A 16,827-nucleotide genomic window follows, 5' to 3' on the forward strand; every position below is an offset into this window, starting at 1 on the left:
CTTCTGTGTAAAAATATGTTACGTTTCTTTACCAATTTATTTGTTTTATGGTAACTAGGAAAAATATTTAATGTGCAACTCGAGTGCAAAGTGCAATTGCCTCACTCGAGAGAAATCCTCATAAAAAAGTTTGCGCGACACATAAAAAAACCCTTGCCACTTAAGCATAAAAAGACCACCAGCTCGAGGGTTAATAAACTCTACCCGGTCTCCATTGCATCCTGCCCACTATTCCCTTCCACTAATACCCCTCCCCTAAATCCAGTGGCGTAACAAGAACATGGCTTTGAGGGAAGATAATTGAGCTTAACATCTGCCCTATTGGGAGGGGGGGGTCTGGGTGCAATACCCCCCAGCAAAGAGGGGGATCCGAGGGGAAAATTTGGAAAAATTAGAACTCCAAACTCACGTTTTCAGGCATTCGTAATCACGTTCAAAGAACTCAAAATATCAAACCAATTGAGGCTGTCTCTGGCTGGTCAGCAGATTCAGGAAATAATAACAATAATAATAATAATAATAATAATAATAGGTAATAATAATAGGTTAATAGGTAATAATAATAATAGGGTGGTCTTGAATAAGAAGTACCACTATAGGTAAACAAACGTGATAGTTTTTTAGCGGCCGTCTGCTTGATTCGCAACTCATTACAGTTTCTCCAAGTTTTAGACTTGGCTGACACACCCTCCCGACTGCCCTGACACCCTACCAGATAATAACACACAATACACAACATTTTACTTAATAACATCAATGTATTTCAGAATGACATGGCTCATTTATTATTTTTGTTACAAGTCTACTAAGTGCCAAGTGAACTAGAACTAACCTAAAAGCCGTCTGGCGTCTGCTTAGTGCTTAGCGCATGCCTGCAGTGTTACCACTACCACTCTCCAAATTTACTCCCACTGCCTTGGTGTATTCATTAAATAAACCTTTTGAAATTAGTTTACTATACAAATCAACTAATAAACCAAATCATCAGTTTCAGTTATAAACTTCATGCAACTGTATTTTAAAGAAGTAGGATTGCTGCGATAGAAATATTTTTTTAAATTTTTTAGGGTTCCATGGTTACGCCACTGCCTGAATCACTCTTACGCTCTGGGGAGTCAAACGGAACTAGGGCCTATCTGACAGTTATGACAGTTTATAACCCCCATGGCAAAGAATAGAACAGCACAGCCCGTTTCCCATTGTTGTCACATGTTTAGATTGTGGAAACTGAAGTATTAGTTTATTCTAAGCTATTATCCATTTTTCTTCAAGTAATTAGGTATTTATTATGAATCTTACACCTTTCATAAATTATGTGTTTTGGGGGTTGAATGACATTAGCATAATCATTAACAATCATTTATTAAACAAATTTGTTAATATTTTTAAGTACAGAAAATTATCATAGAGGAACAGGTAACTGCTGAAAAAAGTCTTGAGCACGCTGAACTCTGGTTAAACCAATATTATAAAGTGGATGGACTGGCTCCTGGAACATTACACAACAATAATTAGGAATCAAGAGGAGTGTGATCAAATTGAAGTCCTTAAAAGTTACTTTAGAACCTTAAGGGATTTTAAGACTGGAAAATTTCCCTGCGCATATAGAAACATCTTTAAGACTGTTTAATATTTCATTTATATCTATTTTTACTACCATATGTTTTTATACTGTTTTTGTTTTGTAAACATTCATGAAATAGAATTTGTGTTGAGTAAATATGTGTGTTTCTATTAATTATTTTATAATTAATGAGAGTCATTTTAATTGGCGGCGAGTGTGAAAATCAACTAGCCACTGTAAAATTCAACACATTTACTTTTCAAAATAACATTTAATTTCTAGTTTCAAGATATACTAATATTTTATACAGTTCAAACTATAATGGATGCACAACAGTTTAACTTACTTCTAAACACATTCAATGAACAACAAAAAGCACTTGTACGTGAGATGTCAAACATGTTTCAAGCTCAAATTCAAACAATTGTTAGAGAAGAATGCTCTCAATCTACAATGTCAAATGTTGCTACATTCGAAAACTTCAATGCCAAACAAGAAAGGTTTACCAGCTATTTTGAACGTTTCGAAAACTAATATACAATGAAAGGTTTGACTGACAAGTTGCTCAGTTCTTGTGTAATTCTATAGGTAGTGAACATTATAAAAACCTATCTGCATTTTTGGGTCCAGACAAGCCACTCAAATCATTAGATTATGAAACTCTGTTGAATAATTTCAAGAAACTATTGACTCCAAAGAAAAGTGTTGTTGTTGCTCAACATTATTTCTTAAATATCTTTCAAAAAGAAAACCAGTCAATTTCAGAGTTTGTGGCCGACCTCAGACGTGATCTTCAAGAATGTGAATTTGCAGTTGAATGCTCCAACAACATCAGTGTCAATTGCTGATGTTTTCTTGCGGACACAGTTCAAACGAGGATTGAAGGACAATTGGCTAAGGGAACACATTTTACAATCCATGTGCACAAAGTTTGATGACATTCTAGAGAAAGCTATTGCTCTTGAAGCATCAAAGGTTGAAAGCAAAGAATTTCACCAACATGCATGTTCTAACAACTTTAATGTGGATTCCGCTGGAGTGCACAAAATTACAAGGTCTTCCAGACAATCCCACCAGTTCTCTAACAATCGCTCATGTATCAAGACATATCTCAACTGGAAACAACGTTTAAATAACTAAAGACCTGACTTCAATGCCCTCGGAATAGAAGGCCTCTGTCTTAGATGTGGAAGTAACAAACACATTGCTAAGCACTGTTGCGGAGTGCACAAAATTGATTTGATCTACCAGAACTTTGATGTCGTAGATTTATTTGAAGTTGGATATGATTCAGACAAGTACATTGTTTCTGTCAGTATAAATGGAAGATCACAATGTTTTGAAGTTGACAGTGGGGCTAAATTTTCTCTCCTTGCGAAGAATGACTTTTAACGTATATCTGAACGTACATGTAGAACCATTGAGGCTAGCTTTCCGTTCATACTCTGGAGACATAATCAAACCAGAGGGAAAGGTATCAGTTTCTGTATCATACAGTTCAAAGGTGACCTTCACATCGTCCCTTCAGGTCATGACGCACTTCTAGGGCGCCAATGGATCCGAGGACTAGGTATTGAGCTGTGTGAAATTGACGCTGAAATGAACCAACCAGCTACTACCCTTTAATAACAATGAAAAATTTGCGCCAATTTTCGAGCCAAAAATTGGATGCGTTCCAAACTTTACAGTATCATTACATCTTCGATCAGGAGCAAAGCCTATTTTCAATTGTGAAGGGAACGTACCTCATGCTCTTATTGATCAGGTCAAGAAGGAACTAGATTTACTTGAAAATGAAGGAATCATTTCGCAAAGTTTGAAGGGATTGCCTAAAACCGAGGCCTACTTTGATGACATAATTTGCCATGGTTCAACAATGGATGAGTGCAAAAGAAATCTACAGGCCTGTCTTCAACGACTCTCAGACTTTGACTTACACATAAACAAACAGAAGTGTTCATTTTTTCAAGAACAAATAGAATATCTAGGAAGAGTGGTGGAGTTAAACAAAATAAAGAAATCTCCTACCAAAGTTCAAGCTATTAAAGAAATGTCACGTCCATCAAAAGTTGAAGAATTACGATGATTCTTAGGAATGGTTTCTTACTACTCTCGTTTCTTTCCAGATGCTTCAACTGTCACTTTCCTTTACGACGTTTGTTACGCAAAAATAAGAAATGGGAATGGACACCAGAATGTGAAAAGGCTTTTCAACGAATCAAAACTGAGCTCTGCAGTAAAAGGATACTCTCACCTTTTGATCCAAAACTACCGTTAGTCCTCACTACAGACGCTTCACCTACTGGACTAGCTGTAGTTCTTAGCCACTTAATAGATGGAACTTAGAGACCAATTGCTTACATTACGCCTCACGTTCACTCACTGATGCCGAATGTAACTATAGTCAACTAGACCGGGAAGCATTGGCCATAGTTTTTGGTGTCTCCCACTTCTATTATTATTATTACTTATTTCATTTGGGACTCAATTTCAACTTGTAACAGATAATCAGCCCATATCTAGGATCTTCAGACATGACAAGGCTCTACCACAAATGACTTCAGCTCGTTTACTCAGGTATGCATCATATCTGTCAGTTTTCAATTACAAGTTGGTGTTCAAAAAGGGCATGAAAAATGAAAAAGTGAATTGTCTTTCAAGAGCTTCTCTTACACAGACTCACTTTACTAAAGACAAGAAAATTGGAAAAGAGGTACATCAAATCTGCAGCCAAGCTATTTTTTAAATTTCAAGCCATGAAATCACAGCTGAAAGTATCAAGAATGAGACAGCTAAAGATCCAGTGCTCTCTAAGATTTTGAAAGACCTACTCACCAATTCACTTGATTCTGACTTTGGCCCCGAAAACATCGATGTTATCGGTACCTTGCTACTCGGCTGACATCAGTTACGATCGGATTTGACATTGAATATACTACGCAATAGTTTCTGTCACGGCTATTAAAACAAAACTGTTCATCTTGACACTCCCACATTGTTGTTTCATCTTAGTGTTAATTTCGAGAATGGGTTTTCAATACGGAGTATTTGATTCAGCAAATTTAGGGGTATTGACTATATTATTATTAATGATTTTGAAAATTCATGGTCCAATGACAAAATTCATACATAACTCGCGCAATTTTCATGGTCACCTAAACTCATGTATAATTCAAGCTTTTCAAAGTTTTCATGGCTGGTGGCAACCCTGTACAACTTTATCAAATCCTAAAATCTTGTACCATTGCCAGACATTATTACAGCGTTACCGCCAAAATAGCTTTTAAGAAAATGAAACTCTTAACTGCTTTCTACAACTTACTTATATTAAATTTAATAGGCCTACATCGAAAATCTCACCAGCAAAATCTAACCTCTTTCTCCAGTTAAAATCATCAATCCAACTCGCCAAATTATTCTTCACCAAGACAACCAAAATATCTAAAACGTAAACATGATCCAAACTTTTGGTCAGCTGCAAGTTTACAACTACAAATACAAAGGTTAGTTGTAGTTTTACTTACAAGCAAATTATATGTTGACCCTAAAACAGCGCATCTTCCTGAGGGTAGATTCTGAGCAACTGCAAGGCCACTTAGAGTGTAACATGTGTGGTAAATATCTCGTGCCCTGTAACAAGTAAGTCAAACATGAGGGAAAAATAGTTCTGGAGGAATGGTACATCATGTGGTAGCTGTGGTTCCTAGGGGAGAGTGAACCAATCCGCCAAACTAAATTATTTGAGTTTAATCTTGATCTATTAAACAGTATCCATATAAATTTGTACAGTGTTTACTTATCATGGACATTTTTCAACAATACTGCATTGGATAAAAGCGCAATGTCCTTGAAAACAGTTGTTCTCAGTAGTGCGAAATGTTAGAAAACTTTACAGGATCTGTAAAAGAAGTGATTTATTGGGAATTAGTTTTAACTACTATAGGGCCACAGCTACACATTTTTATAGGGGGGGCAAGTCCTAAAATTGGCCCCCCTTTAACCTTGCAACTGTGGATTTTTTTCTACGAAGTGCCAATAACATATTACAGTTAGTCTTAACCCTAGCAGTGGCCAATGTTAGAAGTGTGTCGTGTGTGTTGTGTTTATAAGAAAGCTGTTTATAAGTACACTCTTATAAGAAAGCTGATTCTCGTCCTTCAGATTATATTTCAACCCTTCATAAATACAATAGGTACTCGACATAAAGACTCCATAATAACATATAAACATAAAAACAAAATTTTTTGAAAAGAAACCTTCCTACATCGGTCAAAGATATTTAAATACAATTCCAAAAGAAATTAAAAAAGAAAGTAATAAAAACAAATTTAAAAAAAGATTAAAAGAATATCTGATTAAAATAGCTCTGTATTCTTTTGAAGATTTTCTCCACCCATCACAGTCATAATGAATAGGTACATAAACACTTTTTCAGTCTCCTGCATAGAGTGGATGAGATTGTCACTTAGGCTAGTTTGAGTTGTTGTACAACCTGACACTATTCAATGTATATATATATATTGTACAAAAGAATGAATAAAGAAGTTTGAATTGAATTGTGTGTGTGCCAACCCATTTTGGCGATTTTGCAGACCTTTTTTTGAAAATTCAACCGTAGAAGTAAACCTAGCCAACCTCATATTCATTTCAGCCTGGCAACAATCACAACGTTCCCGGCCGTGTGCTGGGCTCATACTGACACAATGTTTGGCAGAGGAGCACACTACTGATATAGCAGTAGGCAGGGAGCAGTGCCAGTGCAGCGCTACTGCTATAGCAGTAGGCTGCAGGGGACAAGTTAATAAGGCCTAACTTATTAAAAATAACTCTTTGTCATAGGAAACATGGAAATATCAGTTAGTATATACTATATAGTTCAACTTTGAAAAATATTAAAATTTCAAAGTCTAAAACAACAGTATTACTAGCTAAGTATCAAGTAGGCCTAACAATTTTTAATGCTTGTGTTATTTTTAGAATGATTTTGGAGTGACTTATTTTGGCTATGTAGTATGTTTTCAGTAGTAAAACATGTCTCACACTGCTTACACTAACAAAACTTCTCATCATTTCCTATGTCAAAAAAAATAATAAATAAATAAATAAAACAATTGAAGCAATATTTCAATGTAAAGAATTAATAATTAAATAAAAACACCTTTGCAAATTTTTTTTTCATTTTAAATTTTTTAAATCTCGTCTCGAAAAAATCTTAACCAAAATAGAATCTCGGCTCGTAGAACAAGATTAAAAATTTCCCGAAATTTTGAGACGAGTCCATCCCTATTTGAAAGATATGTGTACGGTAGTTAAATATTTTATAATAAAAATGAAAGAGTATTTATTTTAGGACTAGATCAATTTGCATAACAATTTAAATACCAATAGACCTACGGTACCTCAAATCCTCAAGTTAAAACTAGCATGAGTTTAAACTCAGTTTGGTCACCAGTAAAAAGCAGTATTTACTTCCTATCATAAATCATGAATTTGCTATAATTTACATTTTTCACAATGTACTATAATCCGTAATATCGTGATCATTTCCTAGTGTCACAAAACATCATCATCGTCTTCCACAATGACATTGAAATCCTTAGTAGGCATCTCCAGCGGTAAAAGAAACTTCATCACCATCATATTGTGATAACGACAAAATTCTGAATATCTCCCGCATTCATGGGGTCATCATCTCATCCTCTTCCGCAGTCACGGTAGCGTTATCATCGTCAAAAATCATAAATATCTCCTGCTGTTTGTAGACATTATCATTGTCTTCTAGGGTCACAGAGACATTATCATAGTTTTCCAATAGTACCTGGGGACCGAGCTTTGCTCGGGAAAAATCATTAGTTTACTCTGAAAGCAGTCTCAGTATTGCAGATACAAAAATCCATTCCCAAACTCTACACTGCTCGCCTTTACTTATTCCTTCAGCAATCCCTACGTCGTGGACCTGTTTTTCTCTCTTCCCATTGCATGTTAGGATTGCAGATACATTAATGTAATTGCCACAAACAGTTCCCACACTCTGCACTGCTAGCCTTACTACTTCCTTCACCACTTCCTACGAAGCGGAGCTGTTTTCCTCCCTTCCCATTGCATTTAAAGATTGCAGATACCCTAATCTAATCGTCATAAACAAAACAGTTCCCCACTCCGGACTACTCGGCTTGACTACTTCCTTCAACACTTCCTACGTCACAGACCTGTTTCCCTCCCTTCTCATAGCATTTTAGGATTTGAAGTACCTTAATCTAATCGTCATAAACAGTTCCCACACTCCGGACTACTCGCCTTGACTACTTCCTTCACCACTCACACGTCACATACCTGTTTCCCTCCCTTCACATAGCATTTTAGGATTGCCAATACCTTTATCTAATCGTCACAAACAGTTCCCACACTCTGGACTACTCGCCTTGACTACTTCCTTCACAACTTCCTACGTCCCGGACCTGTTTCCACCCTTCCCATAGCATTTTAGGATTGCCAACACCTTTAATTAATCGTCACAAACGGTTCCCACACTCCGGACTACTCGCCTTGACTACTTCCTTCACCACATCCTACGTCGCGGACCTGTTTCCCTCCCTTCCCATAGCATTTTAGGATTGCCAATACCTTTATCTAATCGTCACAAATGGTTCCCACACTCCAGACTACTCGCATTGACTACTTCCTTCACTACTTCCTACGTCACGGACCTGTTTCCCTCCCTTCCCATAGCATTTTAGGATTGCCAATACCTTTATCTAATCGTCACAAACAGTTCCCACACTCCAGATTACTCGCCTTGACTACTTCCTTCACCACATCCTACGTCGCGGACCTGTTTCCCTCCCTTCCCATAGCATTTTAGGATTGCCAATACCTTTATCTAATCGTCACAAACAGTTCCCACACTCCAGACTACTCGCCTTGACTACTTCCTTCACCACATCCTACGTCGCGGACCTGTTTGAAATGAAATGAAATGAAATGAAATGTGTTTATTGTCCTTAGAATTTTCACAAATTATTGACAAAGTCATACAACTGCTAAGGTTTATAGCATAGTCAGTTAATAAATACAGTAAGATACAATATAGCTAACTACATAAAATGAGACACTTTACAATACACATTTTAAATATTACAATTGAATAGGTAATCTTAATCTTAAGAAAAATTTGTGGCATTGAAAATAATGGAAGTGATTAAACCGCATAACCAACAAAGTCCAACAGTAAATAATTTGGTCAATTTGCAAACTCTTAACTCTACTTAAAAATTAATACCAGACATTTCAAAAAATTCATTTAGAGAATAGAATGGGTTGTTCAAAAGCCATCTGTAGAATTTTGTTTTAAAAGTGTTTTCAGGATATTTTTGTATTAAATGTATTAGTTTGTTGTATATTTTTAGTGAGATTACAATATGGCTTTTAAGAGTTTTAGACAGTCTGAAAAAATCTATGGCAGCAACGCTTTTATTCCTAGTATAATGAACATGAGAAATTTGTTTGATTAAGTTGGGATTTTTTAGAACGTATGATACAGAGTCAAATAAATAAATGTTAATTACTGTTGGAATTTGTAGCTGAATGAACAGGGGTTTACAGTGTTCCTGTTGGGGTTCATAGGATATAATTCTAACCAACTTCTTTTGTAAGACTAGAATTTCCTCTATCCTACTGCAATTGCCGTAAAATATAATATTGTATCTAAAAATGGATTGAAAATAAGCAAAGTAGGCTGTTTTAATATAATTTTGATCTATACAATGTATTAGTTTAGTCATAAGACAAATTACCCTTGAAAGCTTAGAACTTATGTAATCAACATGAGGTCCCCAGGAAATGGAGGCATAGCATTTTAGGATTGCCAATACCTATATCTAATTGTCATAAACGGTTCCCACACTCCGGACTACTCGCCTTGACTACTTCCTTCAACACTTCCTACGTCACAGACCTGTTTCCCTCCCTTCCCATAGCATTTTAGGATTGCCAATACTTTTATCTAATCGTCACAAACAGTTCCCACACTCCGGACTACTCGCCTTGACTATTTCCTTCACCACTTCCTACGTCACGGACCTGCTTCCCTCCCTTCCCATAGCATTTTAGGATTGCCAATACCTTTATCTAATCGTCACAAACAGTTCCCACACTCCAGACCACTCGCCTTGACTATTTCCTTCACCACATCCTACGTCGCGGACCTGTTTCCCTCCCTTCCGATAGCATTTTAGGATTGCCAATACCTATATCTAATCGTCATAAACGGTTCCCACACTCCGGACTACTCGCCTTGACTACTTCCTTCAACACTTCCTACGTCACAGACCTGTTTCCCTCCCTTCCCATAGCATTTTAGGATTGCCAATACCTTTATCTAATCGTCACGAACAGTTCCCACACTCCGGACTACTCGCCTTGACTATTTCCTTCACCACTTCCTACGTCACGGACCTGCTTCCCTCCCTTCCCATAGCATTTTAGGATTGCCAATACCTTTATCTCATCGTCTTAAACGGTTCACACACTCTAGACTACTCGCCTTGACTACTTCTTTCACCACTTCCTACGTCGCGGACCTGTTTCCCTCCCTTCCCATAGCATTTGAGGATTGCCAATACCTTTATCTAATCGTCACAAACAGTTCCCACACTCCGGACTACTCGCCTTGACTACTTCCTTCACCACTTCCTACGTCGCGGACCTGTTCCCCTCCCTTCCCATAGCATTTGAGGATTGCCAATACCTTTATCTAATCGTCACAAACGGTTCCCACACTCCGGACTACTCGCCTTGACTACTTCCTTCACCACTTCCTACCATCCATTTTATGATTGCAAGTACCTTAATCTAATCGTCATAAACAGATCCTGCACTTCGTACTGCTTGCCTTTACTAGGCCTACAATGGAGTATGATTTATCTATGCTACAATGTATCGAGCAATCTTCAGTATAATCTTTGCTCAATAGTAACATGTGATGATTTCCCTCTTGTACTGTATTTGTAATTTGCTAGTATACTGTGGGTAGTTGGCTTATAATGAACACATGCTACAACTTCAAGTCTTTTGTTTACTTTTTCCTTGTTATTTAATTCAACCAACATGGTTACTTAGCAACCCATAAGACTAATGTCAAAAATATGTGACTTTCAGTTTCGTTTTTCTACGTAATTAGATTTTTGTTGGCAGTTCTAACTGCATGAAACTTGTTTTTAGGCCAAAAATAAACTATTTACAAGATTTGAAGAAAATCGTCGGAGCCGTTTTCGAGATCATTCTGCAAGCAAGCAAGCAAGCAAGCATACATACAAGCAAACATTGCTCGTATTAGAGTATAGGATAACGGCGAAATCCTGAACATCTCCCGCGGTCGTGTACCCACCATTGCTTCCCACAATTACGGAAATGTTATCAACGTCATCGGCTCTTGTGGCAAAAGCATGAATTTATCAATAGCGCGAACTTGGCAGCCGCGTTTTGCATCCGCAATCATAAAAAGCTTGGCTTTAGCTCGATTTACGACCCGCACACTCGCTCAATGTTCAATGTGTGTGTGTGAGCTTGGCTTTGGCTCGGACTTTGTGCTTGATCTTTTGAACTTGTAGGCCAGGATCAGCTCGGCTCAAAAATCGAGCCGCTCGTACACCTTCTTTACAACCAATATCATTGAATAATATAGAAAACTAACTTGGATGGCTTATCAATGAGCCCTCCACTGGGATGCTGACAGCAGACTAGAATGTACTGTTGTAATGCCTCACTGTTGAACAGCCACTGGTCGACCTCCACTGTGGTGCTCTCTGTAAATCAACGTTAGACTATTAAGTGACAAAAAAAAAAAAAAAAAAAAAAAAAAAAAACACAATCTTGATATAGATCAAAATAATTTACTACTGGTGAGAATTGAATCTCAAAACCAGTGTAACTTATTGAGAAATTTAAATTGTGTTTCCGGCTTAGTAAGAAAGTAGACAGTATAACGAATTGCAAACACTTTCTTCACCTTATCTTTGAACACAGATTACAAATTTGAGATTTTACCTTGCATGTGCAAAAATAGCATCATGAAAAAAAATCAGTTTATTGCAATAGACAGTAGTCCAAAACTAAGTGAGATGAAATCAAAGCTTAATAAAACAGTTTCATGTGAGTGGATTCAAAGCAACAAAATTCATAAACATCAACTTCTTAACACGTTCACTACCAATCGCCACATATTTGCAACGCTGCAGTCCTTGCCACGGCCTGAGGTATACATTTTAATAGTACACATAGACCCGGTGTCACTTGGTTAACAGTACACGCAGACCACAGGCCAGAGATGCAGCTAAGTAAAAAACAGTTTTGCCAACTATCATATGACGTCACTAATAATCTTATCCACAGTCCAAGTGACACAAATATGCGACAGACATCCCTGTAGACCACTGCAGAAAATTCAGGTCCTTCAAATAGACCATTACGAAGATAAAAGCTTTTTAATAACACTAGCAGAGTACCCGTCCTTCGTCCGGGGTTGATGTATGTTTAAATGGTGCTTTTTTTTAATCTGAAGTGAAAAACAGTGTGAAATAAAATTAAATTCCAATAAACATACCTATCAAAAACTTTTAACTTACTAATTACATAAAAAACATTTTCAACAACAATGTTTATGTCAAGGGTAGGCTAAGTTAAGAGGAACTTGGTTGAAAATAATATACATGTAATGACCATGAAACGCTCGTAAAAAGTTATTCATTATTAGAATATAATGTGAAATTTACAGGAAGTGTCAAAAGTTATAATATAGATAGGTAGTAGTTGCCTCTGGATTAAAAACATCATAACTTATCTATGGGTAGTAATATGAAATTATGATTTACAAATTTGTGAAAAGGTAAATGGAGACGTAGGAATTGGCTAACTCAGGAGCTCGCTAACTCGGTCGTGTGTCGGAACTGGCTAACTCTGGAACTGGCTAACCGTCTCAGTCAGGAATTGGCTAACTCCGGAACCCGCTAACTCGATTTTGTCTCGCGGCGGAATTCGCTAACTCTGGAAGTCGCTAACCCGGCCGTGCCCACTGCATGGAGCGTTGCCAACCTTGCACGACAAAATAATCGTACATTTCCGTATTTCAAAATATCAGTGTCAATGAAGATACAGTAAATGTAATTGTTTTTGTTATCAATTTCACTTTTAACAGATAACTAGCCCAAAGTAATTCAAAGACAATTATTAAAAAATCATGAAAAGTGTTTTTTTTTATTTAACTCTACAATGGCCAGTTAAATGTTTATGATTTCGATCTTATATAAATGCCATAAGTATAAAAGAAAATAATAGAGTTGAAAAATATTGAAAAGGTACTAAATAATTTAACCTCTACGAAATTAAGCTAAAATACACGCGCTAGTTCTCAAACACGGAAAACAAATTTAATCGTAATGTCATCAAACATCAACCACCAGTCATCAACCATCGTAACTTTCATAACTAATTCATAGATTTAAAAATAAATGTTTGTCGTTGAATCGTCCAACTTACGTGTAAAAATATGACATTAGACTAAGCTTTTATCTAGGCCTAATTGTTTAAGCCAAAGCATTGTAGGCCTACTAGTAAATAGTTGCCTAATTCTAAAATGTGTTGGAATTTTTTAGTGATAATGTTACATGTTTTAAAACAGTTTTTAGATTGTACACCTAAGCACCACTAGTAAATAATAGGAGAAGATATAATACTCATATAATAAAACGTGACAGGGTAATTTTAATTCACGATTCTTAATCAACGAATTGACGGATTTTCTTAGTTGGGTTTCCTTTACATTGGTTTCACAATCGAAATAAACTATACCAAGCCATTGCTCGGTTCACCGTTCCCCGACAATAGCTTTGTTTTTGGATAAGATCAAGTAATTTTAGGTATGGCCACCATTCATAAGAATTGTAACAAACAAGAACGCCTGGGTCGATTTAGAACCAGCCTGGAGAAAAACTCCAGACTTTTAAAAAGTACGCCTACTGAAAGACGTAAAATTAATATTAATTAAACAAAATTAAGAGGATGACCCGGGTTCTACACTAATAGCCTACGATAAAAGAAATTTACAAGTTGTATTTATGCATAGACTAATATTTTTAAAGCAATCTATGAATAAATTAGGCCTACAACTTTATAATATTGTATTGATAAATATGTATTTAAATTCAATAGCTCTACTTAAAAATACATTACCACTACAATGTATTTCTGGACTGACGTTTAACGTGTAAATTTTATCATGATTTATGATTCAATTTTATGATTCAAGGTTACAAGCCCAGTATATAAAATACGAACTCAATAATTTATTTGCAGAAGTTCAAAAAATTGTATTCATTCGAATAAAAGAAACAAATGGCGAACTACGAGAATAGATATTTCATAACATGAAAAAGATCCAAATTAAATGTATATTTTTATCTTTTTGCATACCATAAAGCTACTATTTAAGTAAGAAGCCCAAACATAAAACATACTCCCTTATCTATATATTAATTTGAAACTGTTTTTCTTTGTGACAGCTAATTTGAGAGAACGGCTGGGCGTAGAAACTCGGTAGAGGTCTCTAAAGAAAGGTCTTGGTCTGTAGATGAGCCATCAAAAGAGAAACCTGGTGAATTCCCTTGGGGCTCTGCCCCAGTGGCCTTTAAATTCCCATCCCATGTTATTTTTGTGGAGGAAAAACGGGATTTTGTCACAGCTAATTTCAGAGAACGGCTGGGCGTAGAAACTTGGTAGGGGTCTCTAAAGAAAGGTCTTAGTCTGTAGATGAGCCATAAATTCCCTTGGGGCTCTGCCCCAGAGGCCTTTGAAGTTCCCTCTTCAGATTTGTTTACATCAAGACCATATGCATACATTTACACTTCTTTTTAATGAAACAGCTGTTAATATTTAAATTGTGATTTACTAAATTTGTCAAAATGAAGTATTTGCAATGGTTTTTGCTGATTTTAAAATTGATTTTCTTCTGAATCGTGCTATGTTTTGCAATATAATGTTCTTTTACCAAATCAGTGGAAAATCCTAATATCACAGTAACCCTTAAAATTATTTCTTATGGCGTTACCTGTAACTTAAATCTATTGTATGGGTTGGTTTCTGCCTTTTTTACCACTTCTTGGAGATTGCACGTAGACGATATTCTTTGGCGTATTGCATCTGTAGTAGACGATACTTGGTTGGTGTCATTTTTAAAATTACAATAAAAAAGAGAGAAATTATGGACAATTTGATATACTAAAAATAAAACTGAATTAACACTGTGCTACATTTCTTGAACAATAATTGAAAGTGCCGATTTGCAAACAATGGAAACAGGAAAGTCATAGAACACAACCAAGTACAGTAGAAGAAATAGAAATAATGTTTTTTTTAATTTATAATCGTTATTATAGTCAACCTGATGCAGCTATGAGTTGGGAAAATTTGTAGAAAACGCTAAAAAACAAGGTCAGCTTTCGGAAAAAGATAAGATATTGACAAAAAATTTTGATTATATATAACTGTTGTGTACATCTTGAGTATTTCCATAATCTTTGAGTCGACTCTTATAAAGTCATCGGAAATTATGACTGTTATTCATTTTAAAATAACGCCTGTAATGCTTCGCAATTGCTCGAATTCGAGCAACAGGTACACTAGTATTAGTATATTTCAAATCCTTATGGATCAGCTGAAAACAGTTTTATTGTTAGTTGTGTCCGGTGCACTGTCTTTAGAGGTCGTGTTTTGTTTACAATTGTTTCTTGTTTCCAGTCATTTAAAACCTCGTTTAACCAAATAAAACGTTCTAATCACAACTAATACACGTCCCCTAGTTATATAACCAAACAGTAAAGAGCAAATTATGAAGTTAACTATAGAAATAATAGAAACACAATGTTGTCGACACTAGCGATCAGTGTCACCGGACATGAACTTGACGCGAAAAACGAGCTTCAAAGTTTACAATGGGATATAAAGTTTACTTGTGTTGGTTAGTCTATGGTAAGACTATAATGCATTTTCCACCCTAATAATCATTAAAAAAATGTTAAACATACTTCTCAATATATTTATTTGATCAACTACGTTGCTCTTACTCCTAATTAATCGAAGGATACGACATTATGGTACCGATACTATATAGGTACTACACTTTCGGTAACACTGGCCGAAAATATTCGTGCTTGGCTCCCATTGGACGGCCCGCGAGGCTTCTGATTGGGAGTTAGCGAGTTCCGCCGAGGGACCGAGTTAGCGACTTCCGTACGAGGACGGAATCCGCTAACCCGGCTCTAGAGCGGGTTAGCGGGTTCCGGAGTTAGCCAATTCCGAAACCGAACAAGTTAGCGAGTTCCTCTCATCGACCAAATTTGAAGATAGGGCTTTTAACATGGGGTTAGCGAGTTCCAGAGTTAGCCAATTCCGCGGACCCGGTAAATGGTGTGAACAATATTTCTCTCAAAATGGCAAAAATACACAATTAAATATCTCCTTGAGAAAAAGATTCAATTTTTAAGGTGTGACCTACTCTAAACACATGTTAAATGTTCAACAATGTTAAAATGATTCAAGTAAATGTGAACTTTATAATTTCACTATTTTTTACACCAAAATCTTTCAAATACAATCATTCACATTAGCAAAATTTTAAATAATTAATTAGGGTTAGATACAGCAACAGATATACAATCTCACTTATTTCATGAAATCAATAATCAATGAACCATCAAATATAAGAATAAATAAACATGTCAAAGGATTGTAGAGAATATTATATGCCTATTTATAAACCAGCTGAGGAATTGTGAATTAATGTGGTTTGACAGTTCAGCTTGTTTACATTTGGATGGCATAGCAAATTGCAAACATTGTATGTGTTCTCATGGCAGCCATGGAGACCAATCAATATTTACTTTTAAAATCCTCACCTCAGAACTTTTAAAGCCAAAAAGGGGCAAAGCCCACGGTCAGTATCAAAGTGTGAATAGTCCTATAATGGTCCTTGGTATGGTAGCTATATTTTTGTAAAATTTAAGACCAGTCAGTTCAGTAGTTTATGCGCCTATTAGTAACACACATACAGACAGACACCACTAGATTTTTATATAATAGTATAGATATAGATATGACACCGACGCAAATATGCGACGTCAGTCTATTTTAATGTGACCATGTATGCGATGTGTGTGCTGTGCATATATGAGACGACAGTTTATGAGTAGAAACCGGCCGTCGCATATGTGCGT

At 36.2% G+C, this 16,827-nt stretch overlaps 1 protein-coding gene across 1 annotated transcript in view; it reads right to left on the reverse strand.

Annotated features, from left to right (window-relative positions):
• Positions 1–1,346: 1,346 nt before the first annotated feature.
• Positions 1,347–16,827, reverse strand: part of LOC128985254 (protein farnesyltransferase subunit beta) — a 55,455-nt gene continuing 39,974 nt past the window's right edge. The window contains exons 9-11 of the mRNA XM_054404648.1: positions 11,256–11,367; positions 5,089–5,194; positions 1,347–1,489 (exon numbers count right to left, since the gene is read on the reverse strand). Of these exons, the coding sequence (XP_054260623.1) occupies positions 1,403–1,489; positions 5,089–5,194; positions 11,256–11,367 (305 nt within the window). The 3' untranslated portion in view covers positions 1,347–1,402. The remainder of the gene's footprint in view (positions 1,490–5,088; positions 5,195–11,255; positions 11,368–16,827) is intronic.

The sequence above is a fragment of the Macrosteles quadrilineatus genome, unplaced genomic scaffold (genome assembly GCF_028750875.1).
Source record: "Macrosteles quadrilineatus isolate MER2022 unplaced genomic scaffold, UCM_ALF_1.0 Scaffold_1__1_contigs__length_201487025, whole genome shotgun sequence".
NCBI classification, from domain to species: Eukaryota; Metazoa; Arthropoda; class Insecta; order Hemiptera; family Cicadellidae; genus Macrosteles; species Macrosteles quadrilineatus.